The sequence below is a fragment of the Cucurbita pepo genome, chromosome 3 (assembly GCF_057944985.1).
Source record: "Cucurbita pepo subsp. pepo isolate OVF chromosome 3, ASM5794498v1, whole genome shotgun sequence".
Classification (NCBI taxonomy): Eukaryota; Viridiplantae; Streptophyta; class Magnoliopsida; order Cucurbitales; family Cucurbitaceae; genus Cucurbita; species Cucurbita pepo.
This window is the reverse complement of record NC_141800.1, coordinates 13970021-13988850: the sequence shown is the minus strand read 5'-3', so window position 1 is coordinate 13988850 and position 18830 is coordinate 13970021. Positions and strand designations below refer to the sequence as shown.

The following is an 18830-nucleotide window of genomic DNA, read 5'->3' as shown; positions in this document are numbered from 1 at the left end:
AATAAAAAATAAAAAATAAAAAACCATAATTTTCAAAACTATCCATGTAATAAAATAATGTTATTTATTGTTTGCATATAGCTAGATACTATTCTCGAAATCTCATCCAAAAATCGATATCGATATGAATATTGGTCTTCAGTTTTTAGTCTCACATATATGATGAACAATGACAACAATGATCGAGTAAATCAAGAAGATGATGTAGGTCTTACGTAATCATCGATGAGAATGAGATTGGATTGAATACATCTTTGAGTGTAACAAAATTATCGTAATAAGATGAGTCCTAATTTGACTTAAATATACAAAATTAGTCTCCACGTCAAAACACAAAACACTTCATTCTCGAGATAATAATGCGTGTGAAATAGTACACAATATTATCTTTGACCTTTTGTAATTGATAAACGATGACGGTCAGACGATTTCTTGAACTCTAAACTTCATGCGAATATAAACACTATCATCATTTTCATCAAGTAAAATCGATTCGTTTGTTCGAAGGACCCAAAAAAATACATCTTATGCACATTGCATCAACACCAAGAATTAAGAAGCTTATAAACTACCCAACAAAAGACTGTACACTTCTAGCTCCATCTCTCGCCATAAACACATCGTTGATAACATCTTTCAAATTACTGCAACCTATCAGCCTCGTCTCTCCCAACTCTACCACTCCTAGACACTTCTCAGCTGATTTGGGTACTACACATCTTTTGAAACCCAATTTAGCCACAGTATTGATCCGCTTCTCCATTCTACTCACCTGAACGTTAATGAAGTTTCGAGATTTCATTGAAGAAGACAAATCAAATACTAGACAATCTCTACCAAGTCATGCCAGAACTTGTGTAATTATAATACTGAAATTGAGTGCATACCATGCGAAGCTCACCGCCAAGGCCGATTTCACCGATGAATGCAATGTCGTTCGGAATGGGGAACTCCAGAAAGCTGGAGTGACAACAAAAGGATTATTTGTTAAAAGGTGTGATTATAGGGTAAGAAGTGTGATTAGTTGAAATCACATGCCTGCTGCAAATTGCCATTGCAATCGCAAGATCTCCTGCAGTCTCTGTCAGTGTCACCCCGCTGACAACATTTAAAAAAATGACCTGTAATATTAAAGTAGAATACAAATCAAGCATAACCAAAAGGGAAGAATGACAACAAGAATTCCACTGACAAGCATGGGGAGAAAAGAGGAGAGTTGTCAACTCACGCTATCTTGTAGCTTTAACCCAGCTTGCTTCATGAGAACCTACCATTCATAAGATGTAGAAGTTCAAAACTAATCAATAAAGAGTTCATTAAGTTGATATTAACAACATCAAATGCTAATTTGCACTTTTATCCATCCATCAGTTTTCCTTCATATAAACATGAAATCATGAGCAAGCAACAAAAGTGGGAGATCTTAGATCAACACGACTCTCCACAATGGTATGATATTGTCCACTTTGAACATAAGCTCTCATGGCTTTGCTTTGGGCTTCCCCAAAAGGCCTTATACCAATAGAAATAGTATTCCTTGATTATAAACCCATGATCATTCCCTAAATGATCATTCCCTAAATTAGCCGATGTTGGACTTCCAACAGAAGAAAGCTAAAAGAGTTTAAAAGAGTTTAAGTTCATAAAAATTGATGTTGGTGGGTAAATTATTCATCAAAACAAAATCCATCATTCTTGTGTTATGCATAAGACGAAGTGAAGTGAAGACCGTATTTCTCAACTGCATGTTCTTCAGGAATTTTTTAGACTATGATCAACAGCAATGCGTCTTAAAGGTTACAAATAATTCAATTAAGAACGTACCGATATTATCATATCAGCCTTGCTTTGTTGAATCCCATTAACGTGTCTAGAAACGGATGATCTTGACAAACATAATGCCTACAGAAAATTCTTGTAGCCAATGATCAAAATGATATATATTTATTTATTAGCAACAGAAATGATAGTCCAGGACAATCCAACAAGTTCTTGAGCTGGGGGAGGATTCCACGATGTTTTAAAGTTCTTCCAACATAATTAAACTAATAAATAGGAGGGCATTTTTTCTAAAAATGTAATAAAATATATTGCTTTAAAAATTATATAAAACAAAAATATTAGGACTAAATTACAAGTTTAGTCTAGTATTTGACAGATTTCTAAACTTTATAGGTATTTAATGCGTCTCTCAACTTTGAATTTTGTATCTATTAGGCTCATCAATTTTAAAAATATATCAAAGATGTTAAACTAAAAATATATCAAAGATGTTAAAAGAGTTCGAAGACCAATTAAAAAATAAAATTTAAACCTTTTTTTAAAAGTTCAGTGACGTGCAAGACAGCCTACACAACCCATAACCCTCAAAGTTTAAAGAGTCGAAAGTAATTATAACTTGATAAATACTTTTAATAACAAACCAATGGAATGTGTATCCTTTGGAGGGGATTGGAGTGAAGAAGTACCTGAATTTCAAGCAGGAAGGTGCGAGTTCCATCCATGATCACTGCAACAGCAAGTCCTGCCAAATACTCCGAGTTCGAATTTGCATTGTGATCCCTTCTAAACATCTCGCTCGGATTTGACACCACTTCCAGTCCCGATGGCAACATTTCAAATACTCCAAGCTCATCTGTTGATCCAAATCGATTCTTCACTGGTCGTAGTAGCCGATGTGACGAGCATTTCTCCCCCTAGTCAATCCACAAATCATCACTTCATCATCATCTTTACTCGTTTTTCCTCCCACACAAATTATTTTTTAAGTACTTCATAAAGTAGAATAATAAAATAGGACCAACTCAAGAACAAGTGAAATTACTTAAACTACCCATGTTGGTTATATTCATACGAATATATGAAATCAAATTAAAGGTGTGCTGGAACTGAAAGTGCCCCTATCGTGTCGTTTTAATCATTAATAAGATTCACTAAATATATATTTCTAGATGAAAACAAATGAGCCCATGAATATTTATAGACTTCACAAATGCATCATTGAAAATCAAAGCCCAAAGGCATGCCTATAGTTATCTCATCCCACGTTAGCAATTTAGTCTAAGATTTAAATTCTGACAAAGCTGATGATAATATGACTGAAATCCATGGCTAAAAAAAGATGATAAAAGTAATTAAGGGATGTACATGTACTCACTTCCATATACAGTACAACATCCACGATGTGCTCTAGAACTCGAGGTCCAGCAACTTCTCCTGATTTGTTCACATGTCCAATCTGAAGTATTTCAACAATCAGAACGTGCATATAAAAAAGGATTACTAGGTCAAACAAGAACTCCATGAAAATTAAACAATTAGCTACTCTAATAGCTCACTCTAAATGAACACAACGGTCGGTAGAGTATTACGTTCGTCTTAAGAACAGTAAGTAAAATTCAACAGGAATGACATAAAATCTCATCTTGGTAGGAGGATCCCAGGCGATCAATTCTTGATGGAAAAATCAACCAATTGAGAATTCAAGAACTAGTAAAATAGCATTTGAACAAGAAGCATTTATGTCACAACATCTACCTATCATCAAAATGAAGGATGAATTGGGGTGTGACTAATAGAAACACACACTTTTTTGGATAAGAACGTATTTCATTGAAAAATGGTGGGAAAAGCAGGCAGGGTTAAAGAAGAAGCTACAAGGAAGCTTCCTTCCAGTTAAGACCAAAGAAAAAATAATAAAGACATAAAGACATCTAAAAGTTACAACAACGTTTGAACAATTTGCACCAAGACAGGGATGTTGACATCAAAAAGCCATTGAATGGAAGAAAAAGGGTGATCTTGAGTTTCTTCGCATGTCTACTTGGAGATAGACATCAAAAAGCCATTGAATGGAAGAAAAAGTATTAGTTCATATTCAAGAGAAAATCTCATATGAAAGAACTTGAAATTACTAACCAATAAAATGGGGATGCTGGTTCTCTTTGCGAAACGAAGAAGGGCCGAGGTGCATTCCTTCACCTGTCAAGATTGGAGTTCTTAAGATTTCAGCCTTGGGTGAATTATATAGTTCTGAATCCACTGTATGACTCTGGTGAAGCAGTGGATAAGCATAAAAAAGTTTCACTTAGAACACACATGTTTGCTAGAATAATGTTTCTAACCTGTCCAATTCCTCCTGCACTTCCAGCTACTCCTTGCAAATAAACTGTCTGAATAGAATCGATGATCAAGGCTCTAGGAGATAGAGGCTGAATCTTCTCAAATATATCCTGAAATAATTAGCAGATACACTTGCAATAAGTACTACATATCCTTTATGATTTATCAAATACACTCAACCTTGAATGTAGATCAACCTACCACCTAGAGTCCTAGACCATATGTTCGCAATAATAATAAAAAATCGAGCAAGAAAATGTACATGTCGTGCACCTCAACATCAGTACTTGAATACAAGAAAAGATTCTCTGTTTCAATATTCAATCGATCTGCTCTATTTCCAATTTGCTCCACACTCTGCCAAAGGACAAATGGATAAGAATACAAGGGAAGGAACTCAGCTAGAGTCCTAGACATTCGTTCCGAGAACGTTTAAAAGGAACAATGGAAATTAACCATCTTAGACTGTTAGGAAGGTAACCTCTTCACCAGAGACATAAATAACCGATGTCAAATCGCTTTCACCACGCCCTTCAGCTAAAATTGCAGCAATCTTCAAATCAAATGTGTTATTTGACACCATGACCAAAAAAATTGGAAGTATAAATAAGATTATAGTAAAATATAACGTCAAATAACTACGAAATAAAAATTGAGGTCTGTATGTCTTCATACCTGCAACAACAATGTACTCTTGCCAACACCAGGATCACCACCAACCAAAACCAGAGAACCTTAAAAACCAGGAAGATCCAGAATAGACACTAAAATTTAGCTTTTCAAAGGAAACATGAAGGGTGAACTATTTATGAAAAAAAATGTCACGTCATCTAATACAAAATTAATTCTAACTAGAAGCAAATAAAATAAAGAAGACCAAGTAGCAATTATTACGCACAATCACGATAATATGTACAAGAAACTTGAATTTTAAGCTAACCTGGAACCAGCCCACCACCAAGTACCCTCGCCACTTCATTTCCAAAGGGACCAGGCCTAAACATCAAGCAAGGTTCAAAGAAGTTTCCCACATATCAACGTCTATCTAAGATGGATAAAAAGTAATATCCACGCAAACTGTCGGACATCCAATATAGTCATACAGTGTCATATGAATTCATCACACTACCCTGAACTCCATCAAGGGTAAGGTTGAAAAGCAATTATGGATTAAAAGAACATTGCGTTTAAACTCACTCTAATTGGAACTGCTTTATTGAGCTTTATGAGCTTTTTCTAGTAGAAAAGAGAGCTAAAAGAACATAAAAGTTGCAAAATATGACTTACAAAGGAAGTCTCCAATCCAGAGTGTTGATCCCTCGGTTCACATCTGTCAACCGCAGAGGATGCACGTCGGTGGCCTGCTTTGGAAGCCAAGCTCGAACCACATTTTCTGAAACTTCAAACCCTCGACTCCCTCCTCCAGTATCATCCCCCTCAGAAAACTGCTTCATTGTCCCAACCATATCACAGGAGCGACAAGTTCCCCACCACTGCCCCTCACTATGGCCACAGCTCGCACAAACCCAAGAAACTTTGCTCTTCTTCTTCTTCGATCCCACAATCTTCCCCAAATTTGGCCTACTAACAGACCCACCTTCTAAACCCACTTTCCTCACACTCCCCGAAGTCTTCTCGTTCAAGCACTCCTCAGCCCCATCTCCATTTCTCGACGAAGCTCCGAAGGTTTCATTTCCAAAGCTCGGTTCGGGTTCTTTTCTATCGCTACTGCTTTTGACCCTTTGAGTAAGCAGCTTACTCGTAACGGGGTCGTAAATAGTCCAAACATCGCGTCCCTTTCCATTTCCTGGACCGGAAGTGGCGAGGCGGTCGCCGTTCGGAGCAGGGACGCCAATAGTTGACAGTTGCGCGGCGTGGAAACGACCGGCACAGTGAAAGAGGGAAGAGTTGGGATTGAGGCGGGAGCGGGAGGAGATTGCGGAAATGAGGAAGTGCTTTCGAGAAAAGAAAATTGTTCTGAGGGACTTCATGTCTGAGAGCTGCATCACACAGTATTATTCAGGGTTTTACATAAAGACGACGATGGAGGATTTAAGCCTTCTAATTACACCCCCAAAATAATAATGTCTTTAAATTAAAAAAAAAAAAAAAAAAAAAAAAAAAAAATCAAAAATATTTTTATCATTTTAAAAGTTTTATTATTAATATTTTCTTAAAAAAAATAAATTAAGAAAATGCGTCTACGAAAATTGGTCCTAAGTATCTATCTCCAATTATGAGACATAGATATATATTTTTCATCTCCGCAAAATTTTCTATATAAAAGTTAAGGGTGTTAGTATTAATTTTAAATTTTCACGAGTGTTTGTTAAACCTTTAAAAAAGGAAAATAATCTTCAACTATATTTTAAAACACTTTTTAAAATTGGTATTTGTGAAATAAAATGATTTCATTCAAAACTAAAAATAGTTTTAAAAGTGGTATTAAAACCTTCAAAAGTTTATACTAAAAATTAATTCTTAAATTGATGGAAAATGTTTAATTTGAATTAGAATTTAAAAAATGGAAAATGTTTAATTTGAATTAGAATTTAAAAAATATATATAAAAATTTGTTCATAGAGGATTCCTATTTATAATTTTTTTTTTTTTAAATAAATAAATTTCTTATTTTAAAAAATATAAACCATTAGAGAGTTTATAATTATAGGCAGTCTGAGAGAGAAAATGGCATTATATCAGAAGAGTCACAATCTCCCAACCAGAAAATTTTAAAGAGAGGTTAAGAAAATGAGCAGAGAATTAATATCACCGGAATTTCAGTTCCAGACTTGATGTTAAGAACCCAAGCTTTTGATTTGGTATAAGGATTTATTCATCCAAAGCCTTCAAATTTAATTCACCCATACGCTACAAAATCTATGTTTAATGCTAATTACCAGCTTTTATAAATCATAAACTCACATGGAAGACTCAATTCCATGCCTAATTAACCTAAAACTTACAATATGACAGACTCCCAAAACAGGATTATCACACAAGTAACTTATAATAATATCACTACATTGAACAAATTTCCTCACATACATAAATAAAATAAAGCACAGTACAAACTTTTGCATTGCAGATGAGTGGCATGGAGTTTAGTGATCTAGAGGAGAGCGAATCCCTGGAGAATCAAGGCATCGGCAAGAACATGATTTGCAGCCTCTGATGGATGCACACTATCCCAGAACACGTATTGAGTTGCATTAGAGCAAGTTCCACCCAAGGACTTGGGATTGCACAAAAGTGATGTTGTCTCCACTGTCCCTGTTCCACAGCACCCTTTTCTGGCCTCCACAAAGCCTAACCAAAAACAGAAAGAACAGGAGAAAATTAGTCATCTGAGTCAAGCCAACCTAAGATCGTGTCGCCTATGGCCGGGCAATGAATGCTCAAGCGTCTAGCCCCGATTTGAGAAGAAGGTTTTAGAAAGCTGGGGTTGAGAGACTTTGAAAGAGAGTTCGAAAGCCAGATGGAGAGAAAGATTGAAATCAACAGTATATGGCTACAAGCAAAAACCAACAAAACGGCTTTACCATTTTTAGATGGAGAACTGATGACATCGTAGAGTGGCTTGTAAATGTCGAAGATGACAATCTTAAACCCTGGAAGTTGTTTTTTCAGACTTTCCGCAGCAGAATTCAGCTTCTTGTTGAACGCTTGCGCATCAGTATTGATCCTTGAGACACAACCGCTTTGATGGTTGCCAAACAAGGTGAGAGCAGCAGGAAAGCAACCTAATGGAGGAAGTGAAGTCACTCCAAGTCTCCTAGCTCCTAGACCATATATATTCTGTTCACAATATCAGAAATGCATCAATCCAACGTATTTCATTTGATATGTCTTTTATGCTTGGTCGTGAATGGCCTGGAAAACCAAATGGTGTTTGCAACAGCAAGAAAATACCTTAACAAATGTTGTAAAAGCTCCAATGAGCATCGTCCCGTACTGATCGGCAGTGTAGACCTTGTTAATATAAGGATTGATGTAATAGTTCTGCAGAAAATCACCACTTCCTGCACTTAGCAAGTAGAGTGCATCCTTGATTATGGATGCTGCTTTTTCATTACCAGCTACCTTAGCCAGCTTGCCCTGGTACTCCTTGAACAACCCAACTTGTTGGGATAGTGAGAGTGCATGCTGTTCACCGAGTTCATAAGTAAAAAAGTAAGTACAGAAGAAGGGATGATTTGCTCAGATTGATATTACTTCTAAAAGCAAAGGTTAATATTCTTACATTTAAGAAGGCAGCATTCTCATCATAACCAGATGCAGCTGAGGCAAAGTTGACTCCAATGAGAAGATTCTTACCTGATGCCTCTGGGCTAAGATACGGCAATGGAAAGGTCTTGAATCCTAAATTTTGAGCTGGAGAGAAGAAAAGAATAATAATAATAGTTACAGGCTTTAAATATAGCAGCTGTTCTTGAAAGACGGTATGCGAACTCAACAGTCAATAACAACTTGATAATTCTGCTTCTTTGAATATTGCTTCCAATTTCTGTTTTTATGAAAAATTCCTAAAAGCATGTTTAGATCTTAGGAACAGATAAATCTGTAAAATCATATTTTGTTCTACTTCTTTATAGTTTTGCAGAAAAACGAGAAAGAGAGAGATAGAGAGAAAATCAGTATAACTATCATCTGATTCCAATTAAAACTTGAATTGGAAGTGGTAGATTCAACAAAAGAAGATATCAAATGGATTTTTCTCCCAAGACACATGAAGAACCAGAAGTAGAAGGAAGAGGCATAACACCGACGACACCGACGACTTTATACATCATGCAAGGATAATGTGTTTAAGTTTGAACGGAGATGAAAGGTTTTGCACGTACCAGTGAAATCAGTTGCAAGTTTTCCATTGCAAAACCTGCCAGTGGGCTGATGATTCACAAAGTCCTTACCGTATGGAGGGTAATTGGCCTTAAAAATAGTGTAAAGATAGTTATTATTTCCCACATCCACGGCAGAATCACCAAAAGTAATGATAGCAGGCACCAAAGTGGTAGAATCTTGAGCATTTCCACTCCCAAGCAAAAACGCAAAGAAGAACACCAACACTTCGCTAATAATGGGATCCATCTTCTTTAGCGCTGTGATTTGCAATTGAACCATGAATTAGAACTTATAAAGAAAGTCAGAATGACCCACCCTTAGATTTTCTTTTATTGAAGGAAGCTGGAGGTTGAGACTACCCAATCAATAAGGACCCTTTTAATGAAGAAATGATGTTATTGAAGGTAATTCGTTTTAAATACCTTTACCAAATCCCAAGCCAGCAAATTTTTTTCCCTCGGCTTTCTTTGCTTTCCTCTTCTTTCCTGTAAAAGCAAGAAACCATTATGAATAAAATTATTTAGCTGGAAAACTATGAATTCATGCAACATTTAATGAAAAGGTTTGGTGGAGTAGTTGGGTGATAAATGTTGGTTGTGTCATGAGTTAAAGCTGCATGAGTTTGCATGTGCAGGAGTTAATATGATTGTGGCTATGATAAGCCACTGTACTACAACTGGGTAACATCTATAATGTGAATTATGCGAGTAGTTATAAAGCCTTTAGCTTATGTACTAACTTTGTCTCTTCAAAAACAGTGTAAGTTTCTGTTTGTCATAGAGACAGGAAAAAGTCAACCGGGCAGAGTCTGAAGGTAGCAGGAAGAAGCTTTTTCGGATAGGAAACAATTTCGTTGATTAAATGAAATGTACAAAAAGGAGAGCCATCCAATAGAGATTACAAAAAAAGAAAAAAAAGAAAAAGAAAAACTTCTCGAGCTGGATATAAGAGAGCTTAGAGTATAATTGCGATGAGGTAAGACTTTTTAGACCAATAGAGAGCCAATAAAAGAGCTGAGCCAATGGAGGGAAGGTAGAAGGAAGAAGTTGTCCTGATAATATCAGCAATATTGCAATAAGAATAAACAAGCTACCAGCATTTCCCAAAAATAAGGGTTGGAGGAGATTAATGTCAAATTTGAAGGTTCTAAATGTAGTTATGCATTGGCTTGACACGTTGTTTACTTTAGGCCTCGCCCAGTCTACCTTCATTTGGACCCTTCAATTCTGAGGTGAAATCATATCAAACAAAGCAAATGAGTAAATAGTGTCATTAGAATTTCCAGTTCCATTTGACACAAAAAGCAGATACAAGATAACAGATGAATGTCGGGATCTAATTATCATGTATACCAAAAAATTTAATTTGCTGTATTTTGAATTGGAAAGCTGGTTGAATAAAACTATGTGCTATCTGGTTTTCTGAAACTTGAATCCCTTTATTTGACTCGATCTTATTCAGTCTCGTGGAGGGTTCTTGTGTTGAGATTAGTCTAAGAATCCACGAATTTCTGAATCTTGAATCCTTTATTTGACTCGGTGTTCTTTTAATCTCGTGGAGGATTCTTGTGTATATTTAGAATTTTATATCCAAGCTGCTTAACTTGGCAGCACACCAGTCAAACAAAGGATCAATCCATACTGTTGTTCATTAGTATCATTTAAGACAGATCTATTGCGCAAGTTGATCATCAGCCATATGCATTTTGGTTTTCGGCCACAAGTTTAGTCTTTATTTGAAGTAAAGAATCCATAGATAGGTGTAGGCCGGAGTCAACTCTCATCCATAATATGGCTTTCACTTATTACCGGTAGGAACACATTTCTTCCTGTCAAGATGCAGGTAGTTTTGTAGTCTTTTCATTTCAGGTGGACAAGTAGTCACGGGAATAAACCAGTTTTATTGAGTGAAAACCTAGTACAATATTTGCACAGAAGCTAGAAAAGAACGATTTTTATTACTATTAACTATTATTTAACACACAACTCTGATTCCCATGAGAGAAAGGAAGTTTGAGCCTATTTACCACCCAGCTCCAAATCTCTTGCCTGCTGCGTGCTATTGCTGTCCCCATTTCACCTCAATGTATCAACCATTCACTGGACTCAAATCTCACAGGTTTTGTTTTACCATTGTAGCTTAGCAGGGAAGTACTGCAACCAGATATAATTCTTCCTGTTGAGTAACTGATAATGCACTGGAAAAGAAGGAAAATATGGATTACATTATTACGTGTGTGCTTACCTTCTCAATGAGAGAGAGATAGTAGGGCTTCACTTTGTCAACGTTAACCCGAACTTTACTCTTGCTGTAAAGATCATATTTGCTTCAAGGGGGAAAAGAGAAAACAAGATTGGCCTCGGTTAGCGCAGAAACTTAAAATTCATATCAGTTTCAATCTCTTAAGAATAACAGTGAAGAAAAATATTTTCTTACTTGAATATACGCAGCCATTTCAGGTTTTCGACATCCTCCTCATTCATCAAGTGCTTATACGCATCTGATCTATGTAATGCTGCAGAATCAAATATTGTTTGGTAAAACAAACTTGTTTCTTCAGTAAAACAAACTTGTTTCGACAACTTTTTTTAAAACTTACAGTAGAATGAGTGGTATCTGATAACAAAAAGTGCTGCAGAAGGTAAAGTAGTATTATTCGCCTTTGCCACCTGAAAGTCCAACGTAATAACCAACTTTATCATCCAAGTTTAAGGATGACAACATTCAATACTCTATACTTCGGCAGGAGGTTTACCAAATACATATAGTCATCATGCCCCCAAGACATCATTACATTGTCGAGTCCACAATTTGGCGAGTAAACTCCGTATTTAGTGTTATACGCCGGGTTATAGTAATCAGGACTTTCCATGAAATACTGTAATTAAAGGGAGCAGGGTTAACGGTTGTAAGAAAAGTGAAAAGGTTGTCCGGCACTTTAATTATAGAGAAATCAAGACCTTGTGGTGGACAATGGATTCATCAAAAGCACAGCCCAAAGGGTAGGTGTCTCCTGCAAGTTGGTCCAGAGCATGAGAACAATAATTACTAAAGAAACTTTATAAAATGAAAGACCAGCATACAGAGTCATGTGATTGTCTGGATGGTAGATTGAAGATCATGCTTACCCACAACAGCCCATTGAGGAAGACCACCAAAGCTTGGAAGAAGAAGCACCTTTCCAAGGTCTAAAATGTAAAGACAGATAAGGAAATAAAAGTAGTCAAATGATTGATGTAGTCTCAAGTGGTTGAAATGCGCACAAGTCAATGTCAATCTATTAATATAAAACAAAATTTTAATTTCATTCAAACTTCAAGAACTCAACCAAAGTCCAAAACATTTTAGAAATACAAGCACAAAAATGAATTGAAATACACCTAAACAAGTCTTTTTAACAATAGCAGCATCAAATAACAACTTCAAAATATTGTTACAATATGAAGAAAACAACCTATAATTACTTTTAGGATATGAAAGGGAGCAAAACTCTGAAATACATTATTAATTACTAATGTGCTCCTTGATTCAAATCAAAACCAAGGCTCGTTTTGTCTCTCTCGATCCTATACCAGTGAACAAATTTCAGGGCTCAACCAGAATCAGAACATCCCAATGCAGTTCATTCTTATTTTAAGCAGATTAACAAACCTTGAAATTCACAACCTAAGCAAGCAGATTTCAAGTACAATAAAATCGTTACTACCATGTATAAGCGCAGTCAAGTGCAGCCAATCTTCATTAGGATAATCCTTTCTAATGGCTTCAGCGGTCTGCAACAAGTGTTCGATTTGAGGCTCATCCAAATCAGGGTCGCTCTCATCAACCACGTCATTGAGAAGCTCGCAGCACTCCCATATGCTCATCTCCACCCTGTTCAGCTGACCGTACTCTTTTCTCATCTTCTTCACCTGCAAAACCCTCCGCCATTTTCAGCCGTCGATCGCCGGCGGCGCGGGAATGAAAAATAACAGAATTTAACCAAAGGAAATTGCTTACGAAATCGTAAGTTTGATTCATGTGATTGAGTTTGTAGAAATTCTCAACCCCTTCTTGCCTTTCAGTTTCCGCGTCATAGTCCCTGCGTTTTGTAAATTAGGACTAAAAATATATATTTAATTAAGAATTAAAATATAAATTAACTAATTAACGATTATTAAGAATTAATTATTTCATACCCTTTCTAAACGTAATTTCAAATTATTTTTTCTCTAAATTTAAAGTAATTTAAATTCAATTCTTGCATTATTGTGGATTTTTAATAACAATTTTAAAATCTCAATATTAAACTTAGATTTAATGGATCTCCACATTTTTTTAAAATAATAATTAATAAATTTTTATACATTCAATATCCAATAACTCTAATAATAAATTTATATAAATTAAATACAACATTTAATTCATGTATAGATTAGACAACAAATATGTAACTATTATTATCAAATTTATATTAAAAAAAACTAAATTTTAAAATGTCATAATTTTCAGATAAATAAATTAGTGATTTTATTGTTAAAGTGTTAAACAATTTTTCCAAATTTTGAATCTTATGTTTAAAAAAAATTCATTAATGATTTTATTGTTAATTTATGAATTTAAAAAAAATGAAAAGTACCAATTAAATACATTAGGTATTATTTAATGTTTAAACACTTTAAGTTTTGACATTTATTAAAAAAGAACTCCGAAATTTACGGATTAAATTAATAAAAAAAAAATGGAGAATTAATGAAGAAAATTACCCAAAACATTTTAATTTATTAACAGCAAAATAAAAAGGGCGAAAAAAAAAATAATAATAATAAATAAAGCAGACCTAAAGCCGTTGCCGAACGAATTGGCATAGGGAACCAAAAACCCTCCGTCCAGGACCAATTCCGTGTCTTCTTCTTCATTCACCAGCTTCTCCTCCGCCGCCGCAACTCCTGCAAAATCGACTCCATCAAACGCTTTCCGGCGGCGTGAATTTCAGATCTACGACAATAAAGATTAAAAAAAGGAAAAATTACCGAAGTCCGGATTCTGAATGAGAATCGTCATCGTTGAGCGGCGAGAAAATGAAGAAAAAGGAAAAGGAAGAGAGAGGGAAATGGAGATTGTTTGGCGGTGGTGGTGGTGGTGGTGAGGGCATTGTTAATGGAGAAGGAAGGTATTTATAATTGGCCGGAAAGCCCTTCCCTGAGAATTTTCAGGCTCCGAGTCCTTGTTCCGAAATAAGGAAAAGAACGAAAAGAACAAATGTTTGGTTTAATTTGTGTTATTTTACAATTCATGAACTACTCGCATGCAAATTTCGTATTCTTTTATCCTCAAAAGAAATATAGAACAGTGTGTGTGTGATCTGGTGCGTGCAAGCTGGGATGGACATCCTTCAATTTCTTTTCTATCATTACACCTCATATTTCACCATTTTATCCAACTATTTTTTAAATCTTTTTTTTTTTTTTTATTTAAAAAAGCTCATAAATATAATTACTTTTTATAAGCTTCATCATCTCTCTAATAATGTTTTTTATTTTACCATTTTTTATTTTGTGTTAGTTTCTAGTAGGAGTGTACATAGTCTGAATTGGGTTGGATTGAGAATTTTTCTTTTACCAAACCCAAAAGTTCGGGTCGGTTAAATTGATAATCTAACCCAATCCGAAAATTTTCATAACCTAACCAAACCCAGCAAAATAATAATAAAATAGGAGACCCGGGGAAAGTAGCCACTGCTAGCTTCTTCTTACTCTTCTTTCTTCTTTATTTGTCTAACACCGTTCGAGTTCCAGTTCGAGTTATGCACCAAGCTTCACTATTGAATAATGCTAAAAAAAATATCGTTTGAGAAGGAAAATAAAGTAAACACGTGAAAATTAGAAGTTCAATGTATCAATTGATAGGTAAAACTACATTGGAGGAGATTAGTACATAACATGACTATTTCAGAGGATTTTGGTAAGTATAAAGCCACATGATTTTTGGATCGGGCATTATATGTGGGTTGTTTGTAGGTATTAGGTTCAGTCTAGGTCCGAGTTGGACCTATCTCTATGGAGACGATTAAGGGAAGCTAGTCAAAAGATCTTTCTATTGAAACTCAAATTTTTTTGTTTTAAAAAATACGGTTAGATATGTAAACTTAATATGTGTTTTATGTTGATGGAATATAACGAGTGTAATGAGAGCTACACTGTGTGTATCTAGTAACCAGTAATTAATGGATATATAGAGTGATTGATGATAACTATTTTCGTCGTAAGAGTTTTATGTGTTTCACGTAATCAACCACCAAATCTCTCAATTAAATATATAATGATCGGCATATTAACCTAGAAAAATAGCTTTAGAACAAAAGCAAAATTATAATAATAATAATTGAGATTAAAAGAGAACCACAAGTAATTGGCCCCACGCCCTCCCATGCAAACATCTCAGCCAACAATTAGTCAAGCCATTGATTTGAACAAAAATCCAGCTGTGGGACCCAAATGACGTGGCATCTAGTCAAATTTGTCCGCGACTCTGTCACCCTCGGGAGTGGGTACGTAATATCCACGCTCCTCACAGGAAACCATCTTTCTGCCCAGGTTCAGTGGAGAGAAGTTCACGTGTCAAGCTGCGGCGCTTACTTTTCTTTAAAGTCGCCACGTCACTCCATTGTCTGTCACGTGTCGTCGTGGACACACGTGTTTTATCTGGCTAGATACTTGTAAGTATTGTTTTTTTTGTTGGTATTCCAAAGTTTTAGTTAATAAAAATTAATTTATTGCAACGGATTTGGATAGTGTAATTATAAATAATTAATTGTTTCCTAATTTTGATGACCTCATTCATGTTAAATCTATCATAATTTTAAAACGTAACTAATTGATTTAAATTAAATTTATAGTCCAATAATAATATCTATAATTAATTAAAGTTAATAAATATTCTATTATAATAATTATTTTATATACGTTTATATTAATTTTTTAAAATATTTTTTTATGAATAATTTATCATAATTATATAAAATTTATAACAATCTCATTTAAAATAATTTACGAGAAGGAGACAAAGAATATTCGTCCCTAATAGAAAATTTTGTCTCTATTTCCTCTCTATTTCCTCGTCTAAATAAAGAATTTTTGTCTTATTTAAGGTAAATTTTCACAAGTCCAACTCAGAGATTAAATAGACATTTCTAACTAGTTAAATTAATTATGAAAAAGTACGAAAACCCATATTCCTTAAATCAAGAAAATAAATCAAGAAAATATGAACAACTCGTTGGCTTCAAAAGTAGATTTGATAAGTTTCAATCCAAATCGCAATTATAAGATGAACGATCACAAATATTTTTGTATGTTTTCTTTTATATGTTTGGGCCATCATCGACTTGTAAAGGGTCTACATGAATATAGCTGATTGGTAATTAATATACTTGAACATATGATCAAAGACTACTCGATACATGAAACCTAGTCTTACCTATCTATCATCGTAGTACCACCCAATCATACATAAAATTTATCTATTTCAAGTCGATATATTTCAACATGTTAGGTGTCTAAATATGTTAACCCATTGAACATAAAACTAAAAATTTAACAACCAATTAAAAATGAATTTTTTTTTTTTTTTTATAAATTTAAAAAGTAAATAGACATAGGTCTACAAGGATAGAGACTACACTTGTAACATATATTTAGGTATTAAGACTTCAAAGGATGCTTTGCTGCAAAGCATAGCAACCATGTAGTGATCCATGTCGAGAGTTCGGAATCTGATTTTGACACTTGATGTCCTCGACATTTTCCCGCAATTTGAATTCTTCCAGTATTTTTTATTCTCACTCACATGCATCTCAGAAAAATTCACAGGAGGTAACTTACATCGAATTACTCAAGTTACAACACATCAACCATGGAGTTCCTATGATTGAACCAACAAAAAGAAAAATGCACTTTGTTGACATATGTCTTTTTTAGTCATTATATTCTCAAGATTGCTCTGAACCGGTCTTGGTTCATTCATATACCCCACCTTTACTCAAGTGTGACAAGTGTCACAGCCCACAAACCTAGAGACAAAACAAATCATAATTTCTGCCATTGGCAATGCTACAAGACAGAGTAAAGAAAAGAACAACATATGAAATGAACTCACCCACCACTGTTCTCCTCATTCTGCCACCTGCTTTGTCTTCTCCATTGTGTTTACAATATAATAATATTGTACCTTTAGGAAGCCATTTCAAACACGACATCACTGTGTTTGAAATTTAGCATGTTGGGTTATATTTTATGTGTCTGTATAATGCATTCTCTTGACAACTCGCCATGTTTAGGGCACGCATGCATCCATGTTGAATTTCAATTGCAGGTTTCAATACATTTCTCAGCTCGGATCCACGTGGCAGCATTACTCTTCCAAATTTCATCCTTTTAGCTGGTCCCCGGTCAATAATGGGATCTGGTCGAGGCTGTTATGATCCTCGTCGTTGATTTTCAGGACTTTTTGAGCATGTCAAGATTATGAAGCTGTATGGTTGAAAATGTACGACAGTGAGGGTTGGTATAAGAATCGTACTTTGTATGTCTAGTCGGACAAGATTGTTATGAAAAGAACCCAAAGATTGATCGAAAACCTTGCAAGTGTGTCAAGAGTGCTAGAATGAGTAGGATAGTTGCGAGTTAGATTTAGAATTCAGTTGTGGGTTGAAGTCGAGACTCCCTCAAGTCCATTAGTGTTGTGTGTCAACACCTCAGTGTGGGGAGATCTACTCGTCATGCAATCACCCGTTATCTTCCCAAGAATCATTTGATGTAAATTTTCATAAGTTTTTTATTTAATTTAGTTATTAACTCTAATTAATTTGTAACAGTTGATTAAATAAGAATATTATTAATTTAGTTATTAATTTTGTAACCATTTTAATATTAATCTTATTTATTTTTATAATATTTGATGATTCAAACAATTGTGATCTATAATGGGACTGTCTAGGAGGTTGTTGAGGTTGGAATTTGACATCAGAATTTGAGAGAGTTTTGTGTGTATATTCGTTCCGCTTTCCGCGCACAACATCATTTGCATAGAGGAATAGTGTCTATGATTGCAAGCAGGGAAGTCAGGAGTGTCATACAAGATAAGCGCCGACCAAGTGCCAAGTTGAGTACAATGCAAGTTCTTATAGGGGGATGACATTGCTGCAAAGAGGCAACCGAGTTTGAGTGGGGAGGACCCAAGTGAATGGGTTGCTCATCCCGTGAATGTGCTCCCACGTCGTGTGACCTCACGTGTATTCCTTGAACCACCGCCTCGTGTCTAAGGCGGGTGGTTTCACAAGAGTTGTTAAGACCATAATCAACTCGAAAAGTGAGCATCAACTAGACGTAGACATATAGAGATGAAGCTGCAACAAGAACAAAGAAGTGTAAAAGCAACTTTGTCACACGAAGGTGGCCAATTGAGAAGTTGTCTTAAGTGTAGTGCAAATAGGGGTTGAGTTACAAACTTCTAGACCTTACTTTCAAAAAGGGTTGTGGCCATGATGAGGGGATGTTGTGATAGACAAGCCCACATGTCACAGTAAAGGAATATGACCATGACGAAAGAATGTCGTGATACAGATCTCAGAGCAACTTAGAGGATACAATAGTTGAGGCCAAAGTGGTCATGTTTGGGGCGCACTCCCCTTAGCTAAGACAAGGAATACCGATGCTAGTTTTGCCATGATTCGTTTAGTGAGTCCCAGACCAAGTTCAAGAGAAGGGCGAGGGAGGTCCCATATGGGATAGCCAACAACCAACCATTGAACAATCGTGTTTTGTCCATTCTTATGCTGCGAGTCTCAAAGACCAAGGGAAGGTCCGACAATCAAATAGCCCAAA

At 35.4% G+C, this 18830-nt stretch overlaps 3 protein-coding genes across 4 annotated transcripts; all 3 read right to left on the bottom strand.

Moving 5' to 3' along the window:
• Positions 1–319: 319 nt before the first annotated feature.
• On the bottom strand, positions 320–6160 carry LOC111790828 (DNA repair protein RadA-like protein). Its single transcript, XM_023671913.2, has 14 exons — positions 5410–6160; positions 5063–5118; positions 4798–4856; positions 4604–4675; positions 4396–4479; positions 4125–4232; positions 3919–3981; positions 3158–3238; positions 2469–2696; positions 1825–1902; positions 1229–1267; positions 1039–1121; positions 888–960; positions 320–772 (listed from the first exon to the last, which is right to left on the bottom strand). Exons 1-14 carry the CDS (start codon positions 6126–6128, stop codon positions 569–571), a joined length of 1947 nt encoding a protein of 648 aa, XP_023527681.1. The 5' UTR covers positions 6129–6160; the 3' UTR covers positions 320–568.
• A 754-nt stretch (positions 6161–6914) lies between these two features.
• LOC111790830 (GDSL esterase/lipase APG) lies at positions 6915–9213 on the bottom strand. Its single transcript, XM_023671916.2, has 5 exons — positions 8967–9213; positions 8366–8496; positions 8035–8268; positions 7665–7920; positions 6915–7431 (listed from the first exon to the last, which is right to left on the bottom strand). Exons 1-5 carry the CDS (start codon positions 9211–9213, stop codon positions 7235–7237), a joined length of 1065 nt encoding a protein of 354 aa, XP_023527684.1. The 3' UTR covers positions 6915–7234.
• On the bottom strand, positions 9085–14229 carry MIOX1 (myo-inositol oxygenase 1). 2 transcript variants are annotated; one of them, XM_087122370.1, is made up of 12 exons: positions 13980–14229; positions 13787–13895; positions 12967–13048; positions 12674–12878; positions 12096–12155; positions 11928–11980; positions 11723–11845; positions 11567–11636; positions 11404–11482; positions 11212–11293; positions 9390–9452; positions 9085–9224 (listed from the first exon to the last, which is right to left on the bottom strand). In XM_087122370.1, exons 1-12 carry the CDS (start codon positions 14008–14010, stop codon positions 9219–9221), a joined length of 963 nt encoding a protein of 320 aa, XP_086978496.1. In that variant the 5' UTR covers positions 14011–14229; the 3' UTR covers positions 9085–9218. The 2 variants fall into 2 exon arrangements, with proteins under 2 accessions (XP_086978496.1, XP_023527685.1); XM_023671917.2 differs by lacking the exons at positions 9085–9224; positions 9390–9452 and adding an exon at positions 10848–11120.
• Between the last annotated feature and the right edge of the window lie 4601 nt (positions 14230–18830).

What these genes read in the sequence shown, in the direction of transcription:
- LOC111790828 (XM_023671913.2), bottom strand. Translation starts at nt 6,128, where the DNA reads ATGCAGCTCTCAGACATGAAGTCCCTCAGAACAATTTTCTTTTCTCGA. An exon ending in CCAGCATCCCCATTTTATTG is followed by an intron (nt 3,239 to 3,918) that starts GTTAGTAATTTC and finishes GAAATACTTCAG; the next exon opens with ATTGGACATGTGAACAAATC. An exon ending in AGGCTGATATGATAATATCG is followed by an intron (nt 1,268 to 1,824) that starts GTACGTTCTTAA and finishes TATGAATGGTAG; the next exon opens with GTTCTCATGAAGCAAGCTGG.
- LOC111790830 (XM_023671916.2), bottom strand. Translation starts at nt 9,213, where the DNA reads ATGGATCCCATTATTAGCGAAGTGTTGGTGTTCTTCTTTGCGTTTTTG. An exon ending in AGAATGCTGCCTTCTTAAAT is followed by an intron (nt 8,269 to 8,365) that starts GTAAGAATATTA and finishes CTCGGTGAACAG; the next exon opens with CATGCACTCTCACTATCCCA. An exon ending in CTTTTACAACATTTGTTAAG is followed by an intron (nt 7,921 to 8,034) that starts GTATTTTCTTGC and finishes TATTGTGAACAG; the next exon opens with AATATATATGGTCTAGGAGC.
- MIOX1 (XM_087122370.1), bottom strand. Translation starts at nt 14,010, where the DNA reads ATGACGATTCTCATTCAGAATCCGGACTTCG. An exon ending in TCGTTCGGCAACGGCTTTAG is followed by an intron (nt 13,049 to 13,786) that starts GTCTGCTTTATT and finishes TACAAAACGCAG; the next exon opens with GGACTATGACGCGGAAACTG. An exon ending in AAATGGCTGCGTATATTCAA is followed by an intron (nt 11,294 to 11,403) that starts GTAAGAAAATAT and finishes TCCCCCTTGAAG; the next exon opens with CAAATATGATCTTTACAGCA.